Source organism: Perissodus microlepis, chromosome 12 (assembly GCF_051167445.1).
Source record: "Perissodus microlepis isolate ML-2025 ecotype Zambia chromosome 12, ASM5116744v1, whole genome shotgun sequence".
NCBI classification, from domain to species: domain Eukaryota; kingdom Metazoa; phylum Chordata; class Actinopteri; order Cichliformes; family Cichlidae; genus Perissodus; species Perissodus microlepis.
The window spans coordinates 22,354,844-22,380,927 of record NC_140472.1 but is presented as its reverse complement, the minus strand read 5'-3'; the positions used below and the strand labels follow the sequence as shown (position 1 = coordinate 22,380,927).

The following is a 26,084-nucleotide window of genomic DNA, read 5'->3' as shown; positions in this document are numbered from 1 at the left end:
GTCAACACAGATATCGCTTCTACAATGAATCCCGAGGACTGGAGTGAGGGAGGTTATTCACCCTTGGGTCTCTGGTCCCTCAAGTAAAGTTTGCTAAGCTTAATTATACCAATTAGCACCCTCAGGGTTCAATACACATTCATACACACTGTCAACAAAATTTTCAATTAAGGACCATTAAGCCACAGTTGTGTTCACGAAGTGAAACAGATTATCGAGCTGAACTATGATAAACAACGCACAGAAGTAAAACAGCCATTAACTGTCATTAACATATCGAGAAAGAAACAGGGTAAGAAAAAAGACCTTCATCGTTAATTGATGAGTGATTTGCAAAGATTAAATGAATGCATGGGCTGAGTTTGACTGAGAAATGACAAAGAGTGACAGTTACAGACTGAGAGAGCTTAGACAACTTAGACTTAGGCTTAGACTGTCACCTGACATTAAATCACAATGTGTCATAAACACATACAAACACATAAATTTCAAAGACAAACAAGAGTTTCTTTAGAAAAGACTTTTTTGGGGGTGATTTCCATGCAGTGAAAACTAAGGGCCTTAGAGCCTCCAGCTTTACTGGAGCTTAGTGAGTACAACAGAAAGAGAGATGCAGTGAATCAAATAACCAGCATGTAGCTTTTGGTTTCTTTGGCAGAAGCCTTGATCAAGCCTAATCACGCTTGTCGCTCAAGGTATTATGCTACTACAAAGACACCAAAAAGATCAAAGGCACAGTTCTCAAAATAAAATAATTTCTGTTGTTTAAAATCTGAACTTTAAAAACTGATTATACACTATTTGGAGGGTATTCATCGAGTGAATGCATGACAGCTGCTGGTGCATTTGAAACTTGTGCTGTTTGCAATTGAAATTGCTTTTGAAATGAACTAATCAATAAGAAAGAGAAAGATGAGGGAGAGAGCATGAAAAAGAGACTCAGATAAAAACATCAATACTTAACGGGGCCCCAAAAATCAAACCAGCAAGTAAAGCTAAAATACAATTTTCTCACTAAGAATCTAGGTGAAAGTTTTCTTTGGAAAAGGACTTGACCCACAGGACTTGGATTATTCTTTTAATACAGAGTAATACAGTACAGTTGGTTACACACTGTAACCACAGATTCTGTGTGTATAAGCATAAGCTGCTAAAAGTTGGAGCTATTGTGTTTATCCCTCTGTGCCTGTCCAACCTTCAAGACTTTCTTTCATGTCCTTGTGTTCTGTAAGTCAGCGTTTTCTTTCTGACACAGGGGGAACAAACACAGCTTACAGCCTAATGAGTTGGTCTGTCATCACAGAATCTGGGCTTGCTGTAAGTAAGTATTATGCACATGCTAATTCCTCTAAGAGCTGTCATTATTAGGATAAGGCATGTGGTCAACATCCCACCACGACACCAGTGTTTCCTAGTGGATAACACACACACGCAAAACAATACGCTACAATAAGGTATTGAAATAAGGTTGGGTTTTTTTTCCATGATAATTTACTATGTCAGTCCATGTGTGGAAAGAAAAAGAGTGAAAATTAGACTCCTTTGCCACAACACACCTGCAACAGCAGGGGAGAGTGGGGCATTACACACTGCGCAGTTCACTAATCCATGATGGGATTAGAGGAACACCTCTTGGCACGTGCATAAAAAGGGTGAGATTTGACAACGAGCTGTCAAGTATGCATAAAAATGAGTTAGTCAGGGAAAACTAACATATATTGTGCAGATGGAAACAGATGAATGGGAATGTGAGAGACCCAAGATGCCGCTGTGCAGCTGTTCGACAACTCCATCCCACTGAGGAGGGATGTGAATGAGATAAGGTGCTCGCGAAGTGAGCACAGACGCCCTATGGAGGCTCTGTTCCTGCTGCTGTAGGCTTGTCTGATAGCTTCACACAGTCAGCGAGACATACCTCATGAGTGTACTTTGTGTTGGATAAACAGTTGGATCTGTTTGATGTTAGCCATGTGCAAAATATAATGAAAAACCTGTTTATGCTCTTAAGCATGTGGAGATGGGTCACCACAGGGGATAGAGGACACAACATGAGGTCTGCGCTTCTGTCCATGCACCACTGCTGGAAGGTGCACCATTTTCCTGCATGACAGGCTTTAGTAGAAGGCTGTAGTAGAAGATCTTGCTCCTTGGATATTGGGTTCTATTAAGCAGGGAAAGGCCTGTGAAGGAAATATTGTGTGACCAGGTCAACTCCTGCAGAATGAACTCTGCAGAGTCAGAATTATGCAAGAGTATTTAATGAAGTTCAGCCGAGGAAAATAGTGTGCTTCAAGTCGTACATTATGTATGCAGGAGGTTTCAAAAGGGAGATGAGGCATGCTAACTATGCAAGGTTTTTTGTAAACTTTGATGAAAAGAGGAGCCCGTGGCGCCTCAAATGAGATGCTGACTCATTACCTACTCACTCGTACATGCTAACAGTAAGCCACCACGAATGACCTCTGAGATCCCTTCACAGAGTCCAGATAGGAACCCCAGCTTAAACAGGAATCTCTATCAAAACTCCTGTCCATTGGGTTACCATATGTTTTTCATATGTCTTTGTGACAAGACAACTGCCACAGCTCCCCCACTAACAGCTATACTATGCTTGTTTGTTCTGGTGCCACCAGAATGAATGGAGAAGTAAGTGCAGTTCAGTGAAAATTATGCGAGGAGACAAAGGTTTCTTCACTTCCCACCAGTGACTTAAGATTGGTATATTCATCTCTAGGTGGAGAGAAATGCATCTTTGCATTCTGTTATGTCTGACACAGTTGTCCCAAAGGAGCTCCCCTTCAGAGAGAACATGTGGGATTTTTATGTATGACAAACTGGCTGCAGTGGGAGAGGAACATTAAATATGGAGTTTTGGTACTGTATTTCGTTGAGGTGCAGGCGGCTAAATTGTCCTGAATTTACCTGATGTGGAGGACTCCCAAGGGGACAACCACAACACTTTCAGGCACCAAATCCAGCAGACGTACAACAGGTAGCACATGCGCCACTCTGTGGGGTGCAACAAGTGATATTAGAGAGTTTAGCACTTTCAGTTTCACTGGGGACAACTTTGCTGTCAAGGTGGTTTAGTTCTTATGTAGATAAATGCTCAGTTTGGTGAAAAGAAGAGCGCTTTGGTTTTAAGGGGAAGCCCAGAATTCAACAATGTTGCACAAGTAAGTCTGTCAGAACTGCATCTTTCTCATGGTGGTCCTGATAAAGCATCTGATCCCTTCCCTACACAGTAGCAATGGAAGAAACAATTGTGGGTGGGCTGCGGGACCAAGTGTACTGAAACATTGAGACCCAGGGTTAGTAATGGTTGGAGCAAACTTCCTCTTGAGGTGAGCATCTCTGCGATTTTGATGTTGAGACGGTGAAAGTCTTCTATCGTTTTGGTTCCTTGATTGTTTAGTGTAAACGAGCCATGGCTCTGTCAAAGAGTGGTCTAAACGCCTCACTCGGGGGATAAGGGGCCATCCAGCATCCTCCATCTGACTTCTGGAGAAAGCTAAAACACAAAAGCAATGCAGTATGCTGTTGATGCTCATCGTCCACTTTGTCATTATTGCAAAGAGGCTGAAGCCGTGCTTCCTGATGTCCGTGGTTATCTCTGGGGAAAGAGCGATGGGCTAAATTGCTATGGCAGACAAGGCGAGGATAACCTTGCCACGTTGTTTGCCCTGCAACATCTTGAGCAGCATCTGGCTTAAATTTCTGAAAAGGCTTCCCTGGGATGTAGCACCTAAGCTAGGTTACGCTTTTCCAAAAATAACAGTAGAAAACCAACGTCCTTTGGAAAACCACTGTTCACTGCTTCACTGTTATGAACAACTTGTGGCAGGATAGTGGGACGAGCGACACATATATCATCTTAAAGAGGAACTCAAGATTCTTCATTACTAAGCTTGAAGGGTCCCAAAAGAGAACTGAGAAAAAGCCACTGGAGTCTGGCCTGTTATTTGGATCCGACTCTACAGTAGAATGTCAAAGAATACCTCCTCTGCCTCCTGTACGAGATTATCATCAGCCATTATCATCAACTGCAGACATCTTCACCTGCAGGGGCAGTCTGATGGAGAAATCACAAAGGCAAGCAAAGCAGCTGGGTCCAAAGTTTCCAAATGGGGGATGAGGCTAGTCTGGGAGTTGGTGCACAGGAGAAAACTGATACTTCACCATCTAATTATTTGTTGATTGCTGCAGAAAATTCAGAATACAACTCACCACTCAGTGCATGTAGGGGCTGTAAGGGCACAAGAGAGCTATTGGCTATGCTTATTTAATTAATAAAAAGATAAATGTTTTGCTAATTTAACAAATCCTAGAGAATGAGTTCACCCTGTTTTGTCTCAAAGTTAAAAAATTCATAATGAGTGAAAGCCAAAGAAAGCAGAAATGGTCACTTGTAAAGCTTGAGTCACATTGCTGATACAGTATGACACACTGCCGATTATTAAATGACTATGAAACTACTATTACTTTTCTGTCACTGATTTGACTTACTGGTTCAATTTTCCATGCTAATTGTTCAGTCAGTATAATTGTGTGTTCCTTCTCATTGCGAGTTTTATACAATTGTGTAAGTGTGACTCACAAGCACAGGCAAACCTCCTCAATTAGACCTGACCTCCTTTTTATTTTCAATGTTCAGATTATATTTGAATTTTTATTGGTCAGGTGAAAGGACAATTACATAGACTTTCATTAAATGTATTTCAGTATTTCATCCGTGTTAGCCACTAGATAGTAAAACCGCCTTTCACCAGTAGATATAGTAGATTTTTATTTTTAAATGCATGAGACACCTCTGACAGAACAGGACAAGGCAATATACCTTCATCTCTCTTCTGCAGGTTCTGTTTACAACCCCTCTGCTGGGACTAAAATGTAAGATTTACATGAGCAAAGGCAGCTTTAAAAAACGTTTATATGTGCCCTTCACTGGTGTAATTTACTTTATCACTATCATATACATTCCCAAAGAAAAAAAACACTATACAATTCATTAAATTTCCCTTCAAGGTTTGCAATAACCAAACTTTCAGAAGTCAGTTCATCAAGAGTTTTTTAACTATTGCTGACAATTTTATTGTCATGAGAGCTGGGGATATAAAAGCTTGCCAGAATGCTGAAAGCATCACAACGAACTGTTTATGTGCCCTATATAGTTTACCTTGTATTTACTGGGACTCGATGCGCTTTAACATCATTTAAAATAACTTTTAGTCAAAGTCCACTTCCACTTCTCAACACAACACTTACTATTGCTGACTTTGATTTTTCATCTGGAAATGGAATTAACAGCAACAAAGAATACATGCACCCATTGCTGGATTAAAGGCTGAATAAAGACTTTAGCCATGGTGTTAAGATACCAAAATTAAATAAATAATCAAATAAGAGTAATAATAATCACTTCTGAATAAAGTGGCATCATGGCAAGCTACTCCAAACAAACCTACATTTGATAACACAATACTGAACCCTAACAAAGCCTTCACGGTAGGTTTCCTACTTTTGCCAAGTTATTTTGTGGAGAAACACATGATTCCTTTCAAGATAAAAATAAATATATATGAAGTTATAAAATAATAAAATAATAAACGGCCAACTCAGGACCTCCAAAAGTTCTAATCCCTGCTTTCATATAAACCATGCCAAGAAATTACATGACACAGTCTAAGAAGATAATGTAATTTCTCCAGAGTGAAGCCAGGCTCGGGTGCTCACCACAGCAATCCAAGCCACGGCCTCTGAGGTGTGATTTATCTGTTTGTAGCAGTGATTTGTTGCAGGTGTATACGTCATTTCTCCCCTCAAATGTACCATACAACATGCACTGCCAAGGTCCCCACAGATATACAGCCCACCATGGCTCTATTTTTGAAGCAGTTAATGATTAGCCCTCAGGCCACTGATGAACAGTTGCCTGCAGACAGGTAATAAAACAACTATATAAATGTATCTTTGTGACCAAAGCCAAACTCATACGGTAGATGTGGCTCTCCTTGCTCACCTCAAATGTGCTTAAATTGAGAAAGATAATAATGAAAGACAAAATTTGATATAATATTGGTCGTGTAGTTGATTTTCTCTGAAGTGTTCCTCCTAACATTTCCCAGGTATCTATCTATCTGTCTATCTATCTATCTGGGCACCAACACCCTCAAGATGTCCATCAGCTATGGATTACATTTTCACATCACTGCCTTCAGACAAACAGACAAAAAATAATATTTGCCAGGGAGAAGGTTTTTTTTAAGTTCTTGGCCCTTCAGCACTTCAAAGCAACTTGTCAAAAGCTGTCGGTTTAAATTAGAGGACTACTCCTTTACGGCACTGTTTTTTTTTTTTTGACTGGTAAATCTGCAGGCTGTCTCCAGCAATCACAGAGCATCACACATACTCAAGCATGTACACATTTGCACTCTATTTGTTCTACTGTGCCGCCAAAAACTTTTAGATCCGCACAGTCGCACAAACAGAAGCAGGCATGCGCTGGTGCTGCACTTGAACTCTGCCGATGGTTTTCTCATTACAAACTAAATGGTTTAAACTGATGAAGCTGTAGCAGTCTGCCTTTTTCTCTTTTTCCTCAAAGTGTCGAAGCAAATAAATTCTTTTTCATCTCTCATATTATCTCTAGGGGCATGCAGATAGCGAACACTCCTCAAGTATACAGAAGACGCACACTGATACACACAGTAAATACAAAGTAAAGTAAATACTCCTCAGAAGTGGTTAAAGCTCTCCCCAGTTAGACCAGCCAATCAATGACATCTTTATTCATCATTGCTATATTTTAATCATCTTGCTTATCTTAATGGTGTTTGTATTAGTAGTATCTTTTTAGGACTTTCTAACATAGGACAGTGCATTAACATGGAACTCTCACTAGTAAAAGTTACTACACACTGATGCGCTGATGCCTATTTAACGCATGTTTTGCTTTCAAACCAGTATCAGGTTATGGGGATAATATATGAAAATGAATCTAGAGTGTACATAGGTGGAGTGCTTTAAAACTGATCCTTCTGAGACATGTTTCTAAGTATTTCATTACGACCGATTTGAAAGCAAGAACAGCCTACCAGGAAGACATGAGAACCGGCTTTAGGCAGAATTAGCCAAAGCCACGAAAAGCAACTTACATAGGGATAGAATCAAAAAGCTTCACAGAGATCCTAATACAAAATGTGTTTTTCTAACACAAAGGCAGAAAAGCCTGCAGCTATAGCTATTATACTTGTTCTGTCATGTCATGTCAAGAAATGAAATCTCAAAAAAGATGCAAAAAGAGAGGGAAAAATGACACAGTGGTCTCAGACACATGTGCTTGTACTTGAATCAGAGAAGGTTTTGCAGGCTTAACAGATGTTGGCTGGTTATATAATTCCTCCCACTGGCTCTAGTTGTTTTTGGCCAGCTTGAGCGTTGTCTACCCATACACTGTGTTACTGCCTTTGAAATCCCTTTTAGTAGACGAGATTCATACCAGTATAGCGATGCACTGATATGAACAAAATCATGCCCATCTCATTTCTGTAGACAACGCAGCATGTGCCATTTGGTACGCTTAATAAACACTCAAGCTTGTATACTAGTTCCACAACATTTCCCCTCAGTATTTTGGATAGATTCCATCACTCCACTCTGCACTGCTGCTGCCTACAGAGAATGTGATTGACTGCTTGATAAACAACCTCATCAGTTTGTGCTACTGACCAAAAAAAATCCCCTTCTGCTCCACATTTACATAAGCAAGACTAGGCTAGACTTAACTATGAACAAAAGATGTAATCTAGAGTTTATTATTATTTATTGAAGTGGGAAAATACACTCACTGGGCACCTTTTAAGGCATATCTTGCTAGTCCTGAGTTGAACCTCCTTTTGCCTTCAGAGCTGCCTTAATTCTTCATGGCATATATTCAACAAGGTGCTGGACATTCCCCAGAGATTTTGGGCCATACTGACACGAGAGCATCACACAGGTGCAGCAGAATTTTCAGCTACACATACAGAATGGGAATCTCCTGTTCCAACACATCCCAAAGGTGCTCTATTGGATTGAGATCCAGTGACTGTGGAGGCTATTTGAGTACAGTGAACTCACTGCCATGTTCAAGCACGAATTTGAGATCATCTGAGTTTTGTGACATCCCAAGCCAATATCCCCCACATGCATTCATGTGGTTTATTCCAAATTCAGACCCTACCAACCCAACAAAAGTTGCAACAGCAATCAAGACCCATTAGACCAGGCTATGTTTTTCCAATATTCTGTTATCAAAATTTATGGAACCTGCTCCTTCAAGATCTGACGGGTTGTCAGGTCAATTCAAAGATGCTCTTCTGCATAGCTTGGTTGTAAGAAGCAATTATTTGAGTTACTTTAGCGTTCCTAGCAAGCCAGTCGGTCTCCTCTGACCTTTGGCAACAATAGGGCATTTTTGCCCAGAGAACTGCTGCTCACTGTAAATTTTCTCTTTTCTAGACCATTCTCTAGAGATGGTTGTGTGAAAAAAATGCAGCAGATCAACAGTTTATGAAATATTCAGCCCCTCTGGATCCAACAACGAACACTTAAATCACCTTTCTTCTTCATTCTGATGCTTAGTTTGAACTTCAGCAGGCCATCTTAACCATGACTGCATGCCTAAATGCAACAAGTTGCTGCCATCTGGTTGGCTGATTAGATAATTGTGTTAATAAGCAATTGAACAAATGAACAAGGGAATGTACACAATGTATCCCTCTCAAATACCGTTGGATTTCCCAGTCAACACAAATCCAACCAAAAGATGTGTCAAGCCTCCAGATTTGTTATTACCTGGCCTTCAGCAATGACTAAACATAATGAAACCTTTCTTTCCATGGTGTCAAGACACTGACTGGTCATATGATTCCCGTTAAACCCAGACTTTGTGCTTTGTCAGTATGTTAGAGAATAGCACAACGTAAAATCTAAAACTCACTGCAAAGAAAAACAAAATAATTATGCCTCTGTAATTTTTTTTCTCCTGATGATTTCTCCCTGGTTTTTCGTTTGAAGCATGGGGACCAGTGTGAGTTAACGGTTTAAAACTGACTTCCCAAGAGTGTGACACTGCCTCCATAGCCTGTCAATTAATTCCTTGTTTATTTTAATAGAAGTCATGATAGGCAATATTCAGAAGCGTAACGCTTCACCAGATATGGAGCAGACAGACAGGCCTACCCATTCAAACTCTGTAAAGCTTGCAAACTTAGGCCCACACACACAAGATGTTCCACTCACTTACAGCACACACAAATCCAAATCCACAAATAGACCAAAAAACTCATAACTCATAAGCCCACAGGATTAAGATGCAACCAATACGCTCATGGCTTTCACAGACACTTCACCTCATGTGACATCACTGCACAGCAATAAAGATTAATGCAAAAAACAAATGAGGCCTCTCAGTGTGTAGATGCATGACTTTGTGTTGCATTTCAAGAAACTACCAAGATTCCTGGTTACTGTAAGAAACTAGATGTATAATGAAAAAAATGAACAAATTCAGTTACTGTACTCAGCAGTGAGAACCAACAGAGTCTCAGCTTTGTGCTACAGTAACAAGATACACAACCAGAAACAGCTTGCACTGCACTGCACCTTTGCTGACTTATTTGGGAGGCAAGGTAGTCACACTTGGTTAACCTCACGTTAAGCCTCACATAACTGCACAGAAGATGGGAAAAAGGCCATTGCACTCTTAATTCTGGAAGACAGAAGTTGGCAATTTTTATCTGCCACCTTGTTGTTGTCTAGATTGATGTCTTAAGGTTCTTCGGTCACTGTACAAGGGCAAATTTTATGGTAGCGGCCATTTTTTTACAGAAATTAATCTGGAGCAGCAATAAAAAAAACCAAATTACTGGACTTCTCCATAACTAGGAAGATACATATAAATATATTTTGAATGCTACTCATTTCCAAAACAGGGGGATTTTTCAATACCTAAAAGAGAAGACAATCTAACTGAGATGAATGGTATGAAACAGAACAGATCCAGCAAGTAAAATATGTACTTTCTTTGTAAACTAACAAATAAAATGCAGTTAATGATGCAGCTGGCTGCTGTTTACTGTTATAAGGCTCTTACCTCTGGGAGAAAATGTCCCTGTAGGGGCTGCCGTGCTGCATGGCGATACCGTATCCACGGTCTGGTGCGTTGTTGCTGACGGTGTAGAAGGAGCAATCCTCATCATTATTAGCAACGTACTCCAGCACTGCTGCATCCCACACAAAACCAAACCGGCCATACTTCACCTGAAAGACATTTACAAGGTGGTTAACAATGCTCAGAAAGGTGCATCGGAGGTCACGCAGAACACATCCCAGAGCATTCAGCACTTGAGTTATTGAGATGGTTTTCTAAGAGATCCAAGAATGGCTCACAGGTTGAAAATTGAACTATTTAAAGATATTTATGGGCTGAATCATCTTAGACCTTTTCTGCCTAACGTGCTCTAAGGGGACCAATTCACCCCAGCGCTGAAATTTCATAACTACAGTCAGCAGTTTTAGTCCAAAAATGTTGTGTCGAGCCAAGATTACACTATTTGTGCGTTGCAGGACGGCAAACTTCATAGCACAGCACAGCAATTTTACTGTTCGGCATTCCCCCTTGACTGTAGATTCATGTAGTGTTTTGGCTCATCTTCATTGAGCCCTGCATAGGTGTGTGTTGGATCTGTTTTTCATTTTCATGTCCTTGTTGTGTATGTGCATGGTCAAACTGCGGGTATGAGTGAGATAGCAGCTTGTGCGTGAGAAGAATTGGAAATGGACTCAAGGTGAGAATCACAGCTTGTTTCACAGTAAAAGCCAAGGTGCCCGTTGTTAACATAGCTTCTAGTTAATATTCTGCAAATCTACGGGATATTTTCGCAAGAAAATGAAAAACGGAGAATAAACAACCAGATTGGGACATTCACATCCTAACACCTCCTGACAATTCACTTAAATAGCCTCGGGTGACAACAGGCACACAGACACACACTTCTCCTCTAATACATTATTTTGGACTTGGTGTGTCATTAACTTTAATGGAGATTTATAAATTTTTCAAAACCCTCTGTCTTTGTGTGTGTGTGTGTGTGTATGTATCACCTCACTTGGCCTATGTGAGATGACTAATGTCTGAGAACTGACAAGACCTTGTGATTGGGTAATTTCACAGCCTGTAGCTCTCTGCAGTGTGTACATGTGTGTACGTGTGTGTGTTCAATAATTCACCGCAGGGCATCAGAATAGCAAATTCAGCTCTTTACAACCTTAAAAAGAGAAGAGAACACTTTATTACTTTGAAGAATAATTTAATGGCTTTTCATTATTGCTTTTGAATTGAAAAGATTATGGGCTTTGTGCTACGTAAATTAGCAAAAAAAATCTGTTTCAACAGCTTAAAATTGAGCAATAAGGGCACTTTTCCCCTACATTTGGGTGAAAAGAGCTCAAATCAATTATTAAGCACAATATATGTGCAGTGACCTCTGATGTCAAATCAACCAAAGCTCTGCTAATCTGATTAACACTGTCATTGCCCTTTGTGTAAAAACCCCAACAATGAGTCAAAAAAAGTGCCAGTAATATACCCCGATGACACCATTTGTAATTTTCCTAACATTTAATGTTTTAGCTTGTGTATTGAATTGTAAATGGTGCCCTGCAAGGGAGAGAATGCAAGAAAACAAATAGGATGGATGTAAAAGCCTCTATGTGTGGATGAAATTAAGACAGAGTGGAATTCATGTGTTTGCTTTGAGTAATACGCCATATTGGGGAAACAAAAATAGAGTTGGCTTTACACAGGAACACAAAAAATATGAATGTAATTGTATAAAAATGAGTGAGTTTTGTAACAAGGCGGCCCTTAGCGGCTGGAAACACAGTGAGATGGACCAAAGCAAGTGTAGTGGAACAAAGTATTTATTTGCTATACAGCTCTCCTTACAACAACTTGTCAAGCTTCTTCACAGCACAAAAAAAAAAAAAAAAAAACACCCTCTAATGACAACTGGCAGCCTTAAATATGTTCAGCTGTCACAGACTAAACCATTATTCCACTCTCAGGTAAATTCTTAAATCCCAACCTTCCACCACAGTATACAATATATCAATTAGAATAAATAAATACATTTTCACATTTACATATTAATAAATATTTCACACTTTACTGTTACACCAAACCCAATATTATAAAAACCCAGAAACCCAAGCACAACAAGATTCACCACACTCTCTTTACCAATGGTCTCTCCCGGAACCTTTAAATGGTGTCTGGACCCCCGGGGAAACATTTGCCAAAACACCTTGAAGAGGACACAGGCAAGAAAGGTGAGTAATCATTATCTTACAAACACTTTTTTGCACCACTTTTATCCCTAGATTTCACACACACTTGCATTAGTTTTCCTTACTGGTAAACCTTAATCACAATCTCAATCACCATTCTTCTCTCCTGACAGACAACCACCACATTCCTTGATGAGGAGCAGCTGTGCCAGATCTGAAATAAGGCTACCAACTGATTTTAAAATTCCCAATAAATAGTCAATAAATATTTAAACTTCTTGTGTGTGCAAATCCATGCTTAAAGTGCAATGCTAAATAAAGTGCTTGATAAAGTGCTTTTAATAAAGTGAAAGGTGTGCTCTAAGGTGCTATACAGATAATATAATATAAATAAATGCAGTAAGGGAGTCCTCTTCCTTACATTTCCTCCTCCCTGTCTTTAAGCACGAAGTGCTTCAGTCCTCTGTCATCCTAGATAAACAGTCAGCAACCACATTTGACTTCCCCGGCCTATACTGGACCGTAAAGTCATAAGGCTGCAGAGACAGGTACCATCCTGCAATGCGGGCATTTGCATCCCTCATGCGGTTCAACCACTGGAGGGCACGATGATCAGTCTCCAGAGTGAAGTGACGTCCCAGAAGATAATACCTCAAGGCCTCAATAGCCCATTTCATGGCCAAGCACTCTTTCTCCACCGTCGAATACCTTGTCTCCCTGTCGAGTAGTTTCCGACTCAGAAACACCACAGGCCTTCTTTCACCATCCACCTCTTGCTGAAGGACAGCTCCAAGGCCAACTCCTGAAGCATCAGTTTGCAAGATGAATGGCTTGTTGAAGTCTGGACTGTGTAGAACTGGATGTGTGCAAACTGCTTCCTTGAGGTCTCTGAATGCTTTCTTACAGTCTCCTGTCCAACGCACTTTGTTGGGGGCTGAGCCTTTTGTGAGGTCATTCAGTACAGTGGATCGCTCTGCAAAAGAAGGTATGAATTTCCTGTACCAACCTACTAGACCCAGAAAACCTCTCACCTTCCTTTTTGTTGTCGGAACTGGGAAGGACTGAATTGCTTCAATCTTTCCAACCTGCGGCTTTATCTTCCCAGAGCCAACCACGAAGCCCAAGTACTCCACTTCTCTCTTGGCTATGGAGCACTTCTTGGGATTGATAGTCAGTCCAACCATTCTGATGGAGTGTAGCACCTTCTGTAGGTGAATGACATGCTCTTCCCAGGACTGGCTGTACACCACCACGTCATCCAGATATGCTGCAGAGAATGCTGACACATCTCTCAGTACATGGTCCATTAATCGTTGGAATGTCGCTGGTGCACCTTGAAGCCCAAATGGCATGACTTTAAATTGGTACATACCAAAAGGAGTTTTGAAGGCTGTCAGCTCTTTCACTTCTGGTGCCAAAGCCACTTGCCAGTATCCTTTACACAGATTGAGTGTTGTAATGTACCTTGCTGATCCAACTCTCTCCAGCAGGTCATCCACCCTGGGCATTGGGTAGGGATCAAACTTGGATACTGCATTCAAATATCTGAAATCAATACAGAATCTCAGGGTGTCATCTTTCTTTGGTACCAAAACAATCGGGCTGCACCACTCACTACTTGACACCTCAATGATTCCCAGGTCCAACATCAATTTTATTTCTTTCTGCAGCACTGGCACCAACCGTTCTGGAATTCTGTAGCTCTTTTGTCGAACGGGTGCATCCTCATTCACCCGTATCTTGTGCTGAACCAGTGATGTGAAGCCTGGTGTTTCTCGAAAGAGCTGTGGGTCCATGAGTGGTTTTATATCAGCCTGCTCAGTAGGAGACAAATGAGAAAGGTCAACTGAAGCACAAACTTGAATGTTAGTTGGAAAGAACTTCTCAGTCACCTCCTCATCCTTAACTGAACGCACCAGTAACTGATAGACCGGCTCTTGTCGGCTGTGGAATTCCTTCAACAAATTCACGTGAAATGTCTGATATTTTTTTAACTCTTTCTGGCATATTCAGCTTATAAGTGACTTTACTCACTTGTCTGACGATCTCGTATGGTCCATGCCATTTTGTCAGCAACTTGTTATCGCTGGTAGGAAGCAATAACAGTACTTTCTGACCTGGAAGGAAGACCCTATCCCTGGCCTTCTGATCATACCAAGTCTTTTGATATTTTTGTGCAGCTTTCATGTTGTCTTGCATCAATGATGCCATTTTCTCCAACCTCTCTCTCATGGTGATGACGTAGGCTGCGATGTTTTCGCCCTCTGCTTTGGATTCCTCCCAGCAGTCCTTAAGCAGATCCAGGGGGCCTCTCACTTGGCGACCGTATAAAAGTTCAAAAGGCGAGAAGCCAGTGGAAACCTGCGGGACTTCCCGGTAGGCAAACAGAAGGTATGGCAGCCATTGATCCCAGTCAGCACCTGTGTCGGAGACAAACTTGCGCAGCATACTTTTGAGAGTCTGGTTGTATCTCTCCACTAGCCCGTCCGTTTGGGGGTGATACGGGGTGGTCTTAAGTCCCTTTATCCCTAAAAGCTTATAAACCTGCTGCAACAACTTGGATAGAAAGTTCGTTCCACAACCCGTCAGAATTTCTCTTGGTATGCCTACCCTAGAGAAAAGCTGCAGAAGACAATTAGCAATGTGACGAGCTTTAATTGATCTGAGTGGGAAGGCCTCAGGAAACCGTGTTGCATAGTCACATATGACTAATATGTAGCGATGACCTGTGGAGCTCCTCTCTAAAGGGCCCACAATATCCATGCCTAGCCTCTCAAATGGTGTTTCAATAATTGGCAGTGGTTGCAACTGGGCTCGCGCTACTCCTTTGCCTGAGATCAACTGACATTTTTCACAGGAACGGCAAAACTCAGAAACCTGGACATACATCCCTGGCCAAACAAAACGGCTGCTGATCCTATTCAGTGTTTTGTGAAAAGCCATATGACCTGCCCATGGAATTGAATGACCCAAATCCATAACTTTGTTTCTGAACTGTTGTGGGAGTGCTACAGCTTCGCACTTCTCCTTTCTCTGGTACAAGATGCCTCCTTTAATCAAGTAAACAGTGTCTGCAAGACAGCTTACCTGACCTCGACTAGCCCCCTCTACCTCTGTTACCTTCTCAAACCAGGGTTTTAGAGTAGGGTCGCTTCTTTGGAGTGCACCTAAATCTGAGGGAACATCAAACTCAAGTTGGTTATTTGGCTTAGGGAACAATGCTGTACCTTTTTCCCCTGAGCCTTTGAACTTTTCTCTTCTTTTCTGAGCCCTAGACTTCCTAATCTTCCCTGGCTCCGTTTCAAGAGACTCCTCAAAAAAGGGTAGTTCTTGCATCATTTCCTTTGCACTTTGTGCTCTTGTGACTACATGACAGGGTTTAAATGGTTCACCTGTCATATCTAGAGGAAGTGAGCTTCCAGATTCATCACCTAAGCCTTGAATGTCTTTCTCAGCACTCACTTCAGGGTCATAATCTGACTGATGTATTAGATCAAAAAGAGTGGGGATGTCATTACCAAGTATCACTGAATATGGCAAACTGGGAACCACAGCTACCACTAACAAGTAGGTTTGACCTCCCACTGTCAGGTAAACCTCAGCAGTGGGGTACCTGTGTTCGTCTCCATGCACACAACTTATTGTAGCCCCAACCCCACTTGCTTTTCTCCTGAAATTATGCTAGAATGTACAAGAGTTTGGAAGCACCCAGAGTCAAGCAAAGCTTCCTCTTTACGCCCATTAATTAAAACAGGGACAGTACAAGCTGCCTTTCCTACCAGCTCTGTGGCTGGTCTTGGAACTGCACACAAAAGAGATGGTTTTGACTTAAGGACAGGGCAAAATTGTTGTGTATGGCCAAAGTTATGACAGTGATAACATTTAATATCCTGAACTGAAGAATTAAAGGATTTCTTCACATTGTGAGGTCTATGAGAAGGGAGCTGCCTAGAACTAGAAAGATTTCTAGCCTGAACTTGACCAGAACCCTGTTCACCCCCAATGGACTTACGTGGTTGGGCGTAGTGGGGCTCGCGGCTGAAGTAGGTGCTCTTGCTTCCTTTTCTGGCTGAAGTGAAAACCTCTGCGAGGCTAGCTGCTTCCTTTGCAGTCTTCGGGTCATGCTCACGTATCCAGATCTCCAGCTCTGGGTTAACCATTCTCAAAAACTGCTCCAGAATTATCTGCTCAGATATTTCTTCTACAGTTGATTTTTCAGGTTTAATCCATCTTGAAAACAGGTCTTTCAATCTTACATAAAGTTCACGTGGCGTCTCACCTGGTTCAACTTTCAGAGATCTGAAGCGGCGTCTGTAGGTGTCAGCAGTGATCTCATATTTTGCCAGAATTGCCTCTTTCACCTTATCATAATTCTCAGAGTCTGTTAAATCCATAAGAATGTAGGCTGTGCGGGCTTTACCTGTCAACAGGGGAACCAGACGAATAGCCCACTCATCTCTGGGCCATCGACACACGTTTGCCATTCTTTCAAACATAGTCAGAAAATGTTCAATGTCATCTTCTGTTGACAGAGGAAAAAGTTTTGGTTCAATTAAAGACCTGGACCCACTGGCCACTGGAATGTCTTCACCATTGAATCCAAGTTCTTGTTCTTCAGATGTTGTAGGGGGCGCTGGCGCCTCTGGTGGATCAGGCTTATCAATTACAGCGTTAACTTGTAGCTGGATTTGCTGAAATTGATGCTGCATGCCTTTCCACCTTTGCTCCTGACGTGACAAATCCTTCTCCCACTTTTGGTCTCTGGCTGCTTGAGACCGCATAAGAGATTTCACCAACCCTGTCAACTCCTCCAATTTGTCCTCAGGGCTTGTTGCTGCCATGGCCTCTAGCTCAGATGAAGCTCCAACTCCTTCATCAGGCTGCTCCTCTTGGCCTGGCTTTCTTCCACCTCTTGTCATCATCTTCTCACTGTGGCATGAGTGACACACTTCTGACACCACTTGTAACAAGGCGGCCCTTAGCGGCTGGAAACACAGTGAGATGGACCAAAGCAAGTGTAGTGGAACAAAGTATTTATTTGCTATACAGCTCTCCTTACAACAACTTGTCAAGCTTCTTCACAGCACAAAAATCCACCCTCTAATGACAACTGGCAGCCTTAAATATGTTCAGCTGTCACAGACTAAACCATTATTCCACTCTCAGGTAAATTCTTAAATCCCAACCTTCCACCACAGTATACAATATATCAATTAGAATAAATAAATACATAAATACATTTTCACATTTACATATTAATAAATATTTCACACTTTACTGTTACACCAAACCCAATATTATAAAAACCCAGAAACCCAAGCACAACAAGATTCACCACACTCTCTTTACCAATGGTCTCTCCCGGAACCTTTAAATGGTGTCTGGACCCCCGGGGAAACATTTGCCCAAACACCTTGAAGAGGACACAGGCAAGAAAGGTGAGTAATCATTATCTTACAAACACTTTTTTGCACCACTTTTATCCCTAGATTTCACACACACATTTGCATTAGTTTTCCTTACTGGTAAACCTTAATCACAATCTCAATCACCATTCTTCTCTCCTGACAGACAACCACCACATTCCTTGATGAGGAGCAGCTGTGCCAGATCTGAAATAAGGCTACCAACTGATTTTAAAATTCCCAATAAATAGTCAATAAATATTTAAACTTCTTGTGTGTGCAAATCCATGCTTAAAGTGCAATGCTAAATAAAGTGCTTGATAAAGTGCTTTTAATAAAGTGAAAGGTGTGCTCTAAGGTGCTATACAGATAATATAATATAAATAAATGCAGTAAGGGAGTCCTCTTCCTTACAAGTTTAAAGGCAGCAGAGAGCAATGCAAATTCTAAAAAGAACTGCACTGACATATAATATTAGCCTGTGGCCTAAATGACTAGCTACAAAAGAAAATATGGGGGAGCAGAGGTTTAGAGCATCAGCTTCAACTTTTAGTGACAGAAATGTTTCCTGTTCCATTTTTTAATGAATTGCACATTGAGTAATAATGAAAAACTCTTCAGTAGTGCTTTCATAATAAAAATGTCACTTGGTTATGACTGAGCGCGGTGATTTTTCTGTGTCTTTTAGTCACGAGGTTGTTGATCTCACAGGATCAGTTAATACAAACACCGGTTCAATATGTCTTCTTAAAGGTTACATCAATTCCACTACGTTACAGCGCAATCACATAAAAAAGGCATTGTCCCGGTAATGAAGAGGATGCTGTAGCCTGTGAAGGGAAATGCTTTTGCCTCCAGCTGCAGCTGTTTCATAAACAATGTACAGTATGTGTGAATAGGGAGCACTTGATTTTATGCACCAGAACAGCCACTCTACGTGCAAAGCTTAATAAAGGCTCGTAACCTGGTTAATTACTGACGACAAAATCTCACTTAGAATGGTACCATAGAGTGATGTGCTGAAGGCCAGCTTACCTCTTTTTACGTAGTGTATCTGAAATGTATTAGCATTGTGTTCTGACTTTCTCTTTCATGGTATTTCTTATCCAGTTTATGAACAGTACCACTGCTTGTGTCTGACGTTTGTAGTTCATGACCCTCAGGTGTGCAAAGAATGAAACAGAGTTGTGGTACGGAAAAAGGGAAGAGACTAAAATGTCTTCAACTTCAGCATTTATCGCAATAGAAAAGGTAATGTCACTGCTGGTAAATGTAAGGCAGCGGCTTGAGCGATTGCAATGATTTTCCATGTGCACGGCTGAAGAAGCTTCTCCTTAACAATTTGGCGGTTGCATTAAAGCTGTTGCATCAAAACTGTTTGGACATAACCTAATAAAAATGGCGTGGTTACCACAGTAAATGCATAATGTTAATTTTTACTGAATGGTAGAAGTAACATTTTCTCTCACATCATTCACTTCCAATTCACAGTAAAGGAGATAGGGGATGCTTGTCAGCGGACCAAATAACTGTGAGGAACATGAGGGTGAGTTTATGTTTTGAATGTAATGCTTTTCCATCTATTAAACCCATAGCTTTCAATGTAACATTTGTTTTACCATTGCGTATTTACATATTTTTCTCTTTTTCCCACTGTAATGTCCATCCACAGTTGCACTAGTAATATAACACAATTTTAAAAACAGGTATACAATAAATGGCCTGTATTTGTATAGCGCTTTACTAGTCCCTAAGGACCCCAAAGCGCTTTACACATCCAGTCATCCACCCATTCACACACACATTCACACACTGGTGATGGCAAGCTACATTGTAGCCACAGCCACCCTGGGGCGCACTGACAGTAGTAGGAGCGTAGTAGTACAATAGTAGGAACGCATATACAGATTATGTATATTCATGTCATTATTTCAAATTAAATATTTCCAATCTTTACTTTATCAAGACATAGTCAGAGAAGAACCAAGATATTAATAGGTAATGGTTACTATTCACTAAAAACCTGTTTATAGCAAATCTCATCATCTACAAATTATGCTTACAATATGATGAGAAATAAAATTTCTACTGGGTTATGTTTTTGATTAAAATAAGTGATGCAACTCTACATATCAGTATCTCTATATTCTATCTGCATTGTAGGGTTTTTTTTAAACTTATTATGGTTACATGTACATATTGACACCTTTTTAAAAAAATTTATAGACTCATGCGATGCAGAAAAATCCTTAGTGTCCGGAGGCCCCCTTTATGACCACGGTGTACCCATCGTCTGATGACTATGACTATTTGACGACTGTTTTATCAAATGTAGAGCTCATTTAATTGTTTTTCAGATGATCTCCAGGATCTCTTAAATGAACACAATCCACCAGTGTGCCATGTTCACTGAGTATTTTTGGTGCTAAATAACATTTTGCATTTTAGGGTTTCATAAACCCTCCCATTATCATACAAATGGGGTGACTGGGGGTGGTGGAATATTCTTAAACTACGCTGGGAGATATTTTTTGGTGCTTTCATTTGCAGGTGTGCTGTCTTCAGGTTCTTCTGGTGGTAATAACCACGTTTGTATTTGTCGAGTGAACTTTGATTAATTGCGTTCAGGCTCAAGTTTTAAAATCCTTGAAAATGTTTTCAATGCGTGTCTAAGTTATCGTGCTCTTGCCGAATGTACTTGATATGCAAGTGATGCTTATCTCATGCAACACTAACTGCTGCATCTAATATCCAACCCACACACACTGTACAGACGTGCTCCTTCCTCTCTTCCACAGGTACAGGGTTGTGCCTCTGCTTGGGCCAAGGTAATTAAATCATAAGCTACTTTTCCCAGAAACATTGACACTCTGGAAACAATCACAGTCACACGCAGATATACCAAAACAAACACACCCAAGCACAGTCGCACCCAAACACAGACCACACAATCACACGGACACACACTATCAACCACCAATGCATCCTAATCACTGCATTGGGCCTTGTTTTCTTTTCTCATGAATGTGACAAAGACAACTCGGTAAGGTCCATAATCACTAAATTAAAGTCATTGCAGCGTCTCTCTTCTTTCTGCTTCCTATTTTTTCTATGACTCACGCCACTTTTTAATTTCCATCCCTCCTTCCTGAAAAGGATTCAATTCAACTTTATTTATATAATGCCAAATCACAACAACAATTGCCTCAAGGAGAGAAAATGAAACCAATTCTGTTGCTCTTTCATTGTTTATGGTCTATATATCTTGTTTATCAGTTTTAAAGGGGTTTAGTGATGGTGAAGCTCATTTAATGAAGCCATAACACCACTGAACCATGAGCCAGAGTTGTTTCTCAGCAGCTCTGATTTGTGTTTTCACCCAACCACAGGACCAAGAAAACACGAAAGATGGAAATGGTTAAATCGAAACTAATTATTCATGTCTTTGCTTCATTATTTGTTATTACTAAATTTGAAATTATGGGAGCAAAATCACCAACTGGGTTGTGATGAGCGTGTTAACATGTTGTATAACATCATTTTGCGTAACCACAGTCTAGCACAGTCAGTGTATTGGAGTGCCACTGCAGCTATGTTGCAACAGAAAGAAGAAAAAATGAGTAGTTTTACATTATACTGGAAAAAAAAGAAAGAAAGAAGAAATAACTGTGACATGAGAAAATGTAGGACAGGTTAACTTAGCGACCCAAACAGATCCAAAATGCTATTTTAGAATGAAAGGATGCCAGATTTGTTAGCCTGAATTCACTGGCTGGTAACTTCAAAGCCCTGGAAAAGTAAAGCTTCACAACATTTGAGCATATAAATGGGTCTTATCTGAAAAAAAAAAGACTGACTACAAAGTCCACTAACTTTCCCTAACTTGCCTAACCTTAAATAACCCGACAGAACTAATTTCCATTATAGCAGAGTTTCCACACATAACAGTGTATTTTGAGCTTAAAGATAGCTATAGAAAGTGCAATAAAAAATATTTCCTTAAACAATATCCAAAGCTCAAATAAAATTATGGTGCACAATGTTAACAAAGTCAGACACATGAGAGGACTGAGTGTGTTTTTAGTTTAAAATGACCAACAAATAGTTAATTAAAATGAACAGTGCTGCTTATAAAGCCTGTGCGAACAAACAGCACATGAAACCTCCTTCTTTCTACATAAAGAAAATAAAGAAGAAGAAAAAAGCATTGAAATAAACAAAAGGCTGAACTTTGAACTTTGAGGGCCATTCAAATGAAAAGTGGCCACCTACACATACTCCTTGGGGTGACCGCACATACATTCTGACTTATAAAACTCTCTCTAGACGCTACATTGCAATTATATTACAGTACTAGCCCCATGTGCGTGTGTCTCTGCAGTTTTCAAGAGGTCTTTCTATCTCATCCATGGTTCAAACAGTTTGGCTTCAGAGTCTAGGCATGCTGAAACTTCAAAATGCCCAAACTACTCCAGGGTCCACTCTCTTTTTCTCTGTCTGATTTTTTTCCTCTCTCTCTCTCCTCCCCTCTCTCAGAAAGATCTCTTGAAGGGCACCCAGCATGCAAAGGAATACCAGATTCTTCATCTCGCTCAAAGTTTAAACTAAAGTATATCAAAAATCTTTTCCCTCATCCATAAATTACATCTTAGATTATAAACACTTCTTTTTTACAGTGGCACATAACAAATCATCCCCCAGTGTGAAATTAGTTTCTTAAATGATCACCATTTAGCCTTAAAGCAATGTATGTGAAATGTTTTACACACGGGAGGCTGTGTGCTTTGTTCTTTAAAGTGAGAGTACACTGACAAAGTTGCAGCAAAACAGTAGAAACTTAAGAGGAAAGGTCATGGCTGTAATAAAGGACATTCTTCCTAATTTTATTCATATATTATTTCAGTATTGAGTTTTGTGCTATCCACATGGATTTGTTACAGCTTATCCTCACATTTTTCTTTTGTTTATTCTCCCAGTGAATTTATCAGCTTTCAACAGAAACTGATCTTTAATCATACATTAAAAAGACAAACAAGCAAATAAACAACAATAAAACAACAAAAAACCCAACTTGAATTTTTAAATGTACCTCTATTGACAGCTACCTGGTTAGGTTTAGCTTCTGTCCCACTGACCAGCAGTACCTGGTGGACCACCTTTGCTTTGGCACAGCGACCGCCTTGTCTCCTATTTTGATTTTGAGCTTGGACACGACTCCTGTTTTGTCTGTGAGTCCATCTGGCCTTAGTTCTCATCATCTGAACCTGGATTAGTTTAAATTATTGGCAGCTGATGTTCCTTTACTGAAAAGATTGATGTCCATGATGAAATGTCCATGTGTAAGTGATCAAAACAACATTTCTACTGTGTGATCTAAAAAGAGCAGCAGTGCTGGAAGTGATCTAGAAGTGCATGAGAAGATGACCTAGAGGGGAAGGTCAATCTACTTTAAATTACTGATGGCTTTTGCTTTTTATAGGCAAGAAGAGTGAATGAGCATTTATCATTTACACATTTAAACAGACAGATTACGGCATCCTTTTTCTGTTGGGAAAAGGCAGAGCAGCCTGCCTGTTCGGTGACCCCATCATAATTTGATTTCGCTTCATAGAAATGAGTGAACATTAAAAAGATTACCTAGCTCAGAAATTACATCATTAAGCTTTGTATTTTACAGTGAAGTCTCTCATCTTTACTCATAACTGCTACCAGCTCAGAACTGTCTCCCAGCAGCCTACACTCACGGCGTACTTCTGCATATGTCTTCTTGCATCACTCTCTTTTGACGCTGATTTGTTTGATTTTGAGAAATGTGAGAGCGACTGATGGAAGACAGACTCTGACAGAAAAAAGCCAACAGCCCAGAGACAAACTTAAATTTACTTGCAGTACATCTCAGGCCAGAGATCTAACGCTTCTGCCAATTTCTAAACTTTATGGGTAGTCTCTGTCGCTCTCACAAACGTCACACAATCAGTCCATAGGCGTATGTTTCACGTCTGTAGCATTTAGAAACATTCACGTTTGGTAACCGACTTTATGCTTTCACTCAGTCCAACCAGATTGATCTTTAAGGGCTGAAGTTACAAAGCTTTCCACCTTTTTGCCAGTTTGAGAGAGAGCAGGTAGAACTGATTTTTAATTCACAAAATGCTACTGGAGGATTCTGTGTAGTGAATGGTGAAATAATACATGCAGTAGATAGGAGAGAATTTGGTGTGTCTGCAGTGTAAGGACAATGACAGAGGGTAATAACAGTGTCTGATAAAATACATTTTGTATCACAGCTCTGATGACTGCTGCTATCAGCTTGTGAGCAGTACAGGTTATGCTTGCAACCTTACCATCCTGCTTTTGTCCACACCACGTGAGTAAAATTTACCAAGCGGATTTTGGTCTGACTGCGGCATAACACTCAAACCACATCCTCACAGCTAGTTCTGTCTCTCTCTGTCTTGTTTTACTTGCATCCCACATGCTTTGTGCTGCCTTTGTTTGGGCTCAGAGAGCATTACAATGAGAGGCTGCTCCCCAGCCAAATTTTCGCCCCAGTTTGCACTAGCTGGCTTCTTGTAGATATATGACGATCCGAATAAAGATAAGATTAGGTGCAGGCGAATCAATCAGGGCACCAAAAAGAGAGACAACGACTCCCCGTCTATGCATCTTACTGCATAAATACACATGAGGAAGGTTATTTCAGGACAGGTTTCCTTGAAACGTACGAGGTGATGTGTTGGGATAATTCTACAGTTTCTTTTTGGCTGCATTTTTTAAAGCTTTAAGATCACAGCTTTTGTATAGTATGCTAAAAAATGGGAAAAAGGTGCAATCGTTTATTGAAGCATGTGTAAACATATCCAGAAATACAGTTTATAAAGCAAAAACATAAGTTGCACAGTTCAAACAAGCTTGAAAGTCAATATTTGGTGCGACCAGTTTAGGGACTCTTAGGGAAGCTTTCCTATAAATTCTTTAAGTAGTCTTCAGGAATAGTTTGCCAGGCTTCCTTGAGAACAAAGCTCTTCTTTGGATGTTGGTCGCCTTTTGTTATGATCTCTGTCAAGATGATCCCACACTGCTTCAATATTGATGAGGCTTGAGTTCCACTGTATCCAGGTAAGTAGTTTGTGTGTTTGGGATCATTGTCAGGCTAAATAATCAAGCCGTTGCCAATAAGATGCTTTCCAGATGGTACTGCATGTCGGATCAAAAGCTGCATTTATAGTTCCATCAACTTTCACAACAGCACTGGCTGAAAAGCAGCCCCAAATCCAAGACAGAGCCTCTACCGTGTTTTACGGATGGCTGTAGACACTCACTGTTGTACCTCTCCCTTGACCTCCTCTATAAACTAAAGATGATTTGAACAAAATTTTGCGTTTTACTCACTCCATTAGACTTCTTAAACCATTTCTATGAGTCTTCGGTGAACAGCAGATGGATCAGCTGAGGGGCCACGTGCATCTGACAGGTCCTGTGTCAGGTCTTCGCTGGATTTTTTTCCCCTGATGTTTTTAAGAACCAGACTTTCAGGTACTTTTCATCTGCTGAGACCTGTCACTTCTTTTTTGATCTTCCACTTGTCCAGTTTCTTTAAGTTTTTTAAAGCACATACTGCACACCATGCCAAGATATGCCAAATGATCCCCTAATAGCTCTCTGGGAAAAATATGTGCAAAAATACAATTTTATGCCTGTCAAACTATGTTATCTTTGGGGTTTTTCATAGATTCAACAAACAAATTAGGAGAAAATTAGTTTTTTTTCAACAGGCTGCCAGTAACAAAGTGCCTAAAGACATTATTTAAAATTGTTTCTTTGCTAAGTTGCCTGTTATGTGTAGACACAACACTAGCTCCCAGAGTTAGCTTTTTTTATAGGTCGGTGTTAAGGGACTTAACAGAGAAGCAAAAAATATCCCTTTGAAAATGGTCAGGTACAAGGACTGGACTGAAGATGAAAATATATAAAATATCTATATTCTTACCTAGTGAATGAATAATTATCTACCTTTTCCAACAACATACTGATGGCCAGGTTTGAGGTGCTAAAGCCTGGCATGCAGGTTGCGCCAATTCCTCCTGAGTTGTTTCGTCCGACTGCTCGCTCTAGTGGCAACAGCCGCCTACATCCTTAGAGACGCAATATGACAACTTCTTCACTCCCTCTCCTCCCTTTGTTTCTCTGTTGTTTCATTACCATCAGCTGTCATTAGTCGTCTTTGTTTCTCCAGGAAGAGGGAGTCAAAGAAAAGAGAAATTAATCGCCTATTGCCACGCTCTATGAAAATCTTTGCTCAGACCGGTTAAGCCGATGAGAGATGTGATACTAGAAGAGAGAAGTAAT

General features: G+C 40.5%; 1 protein-coding gene across 3 annotated transcripts in view; it reads right to left on the bottom strand.

Annotated features, from left to right (window-relative positions):
• Positions 1 to 26,084, bottom strand: part of grid2 (glutamate receptor, ionotropic, delta 2) — a 523,204-nt gene that overhangs the window by 26,673 nt on the left and 470,447 nt on the right. For all 3 annotated transcript variants that reach the window (XR_014801858.1, XM_084947220.1, XM_084947219.1), the window contains exon 14: positions 10,136 to 10,302. Coding sequence is in view for 2 of the 3 variants with exons in the window: in XM_084947220.1 (XP_084803346.1) it covers positions 10,136 to 10,302 (167 nt within the window). In the remaining variant the exon portion in view is untranslated. The remainder of the gene's footprint in view (positions 1 to 10,135; positions 10,303 to 26,084) is intronic.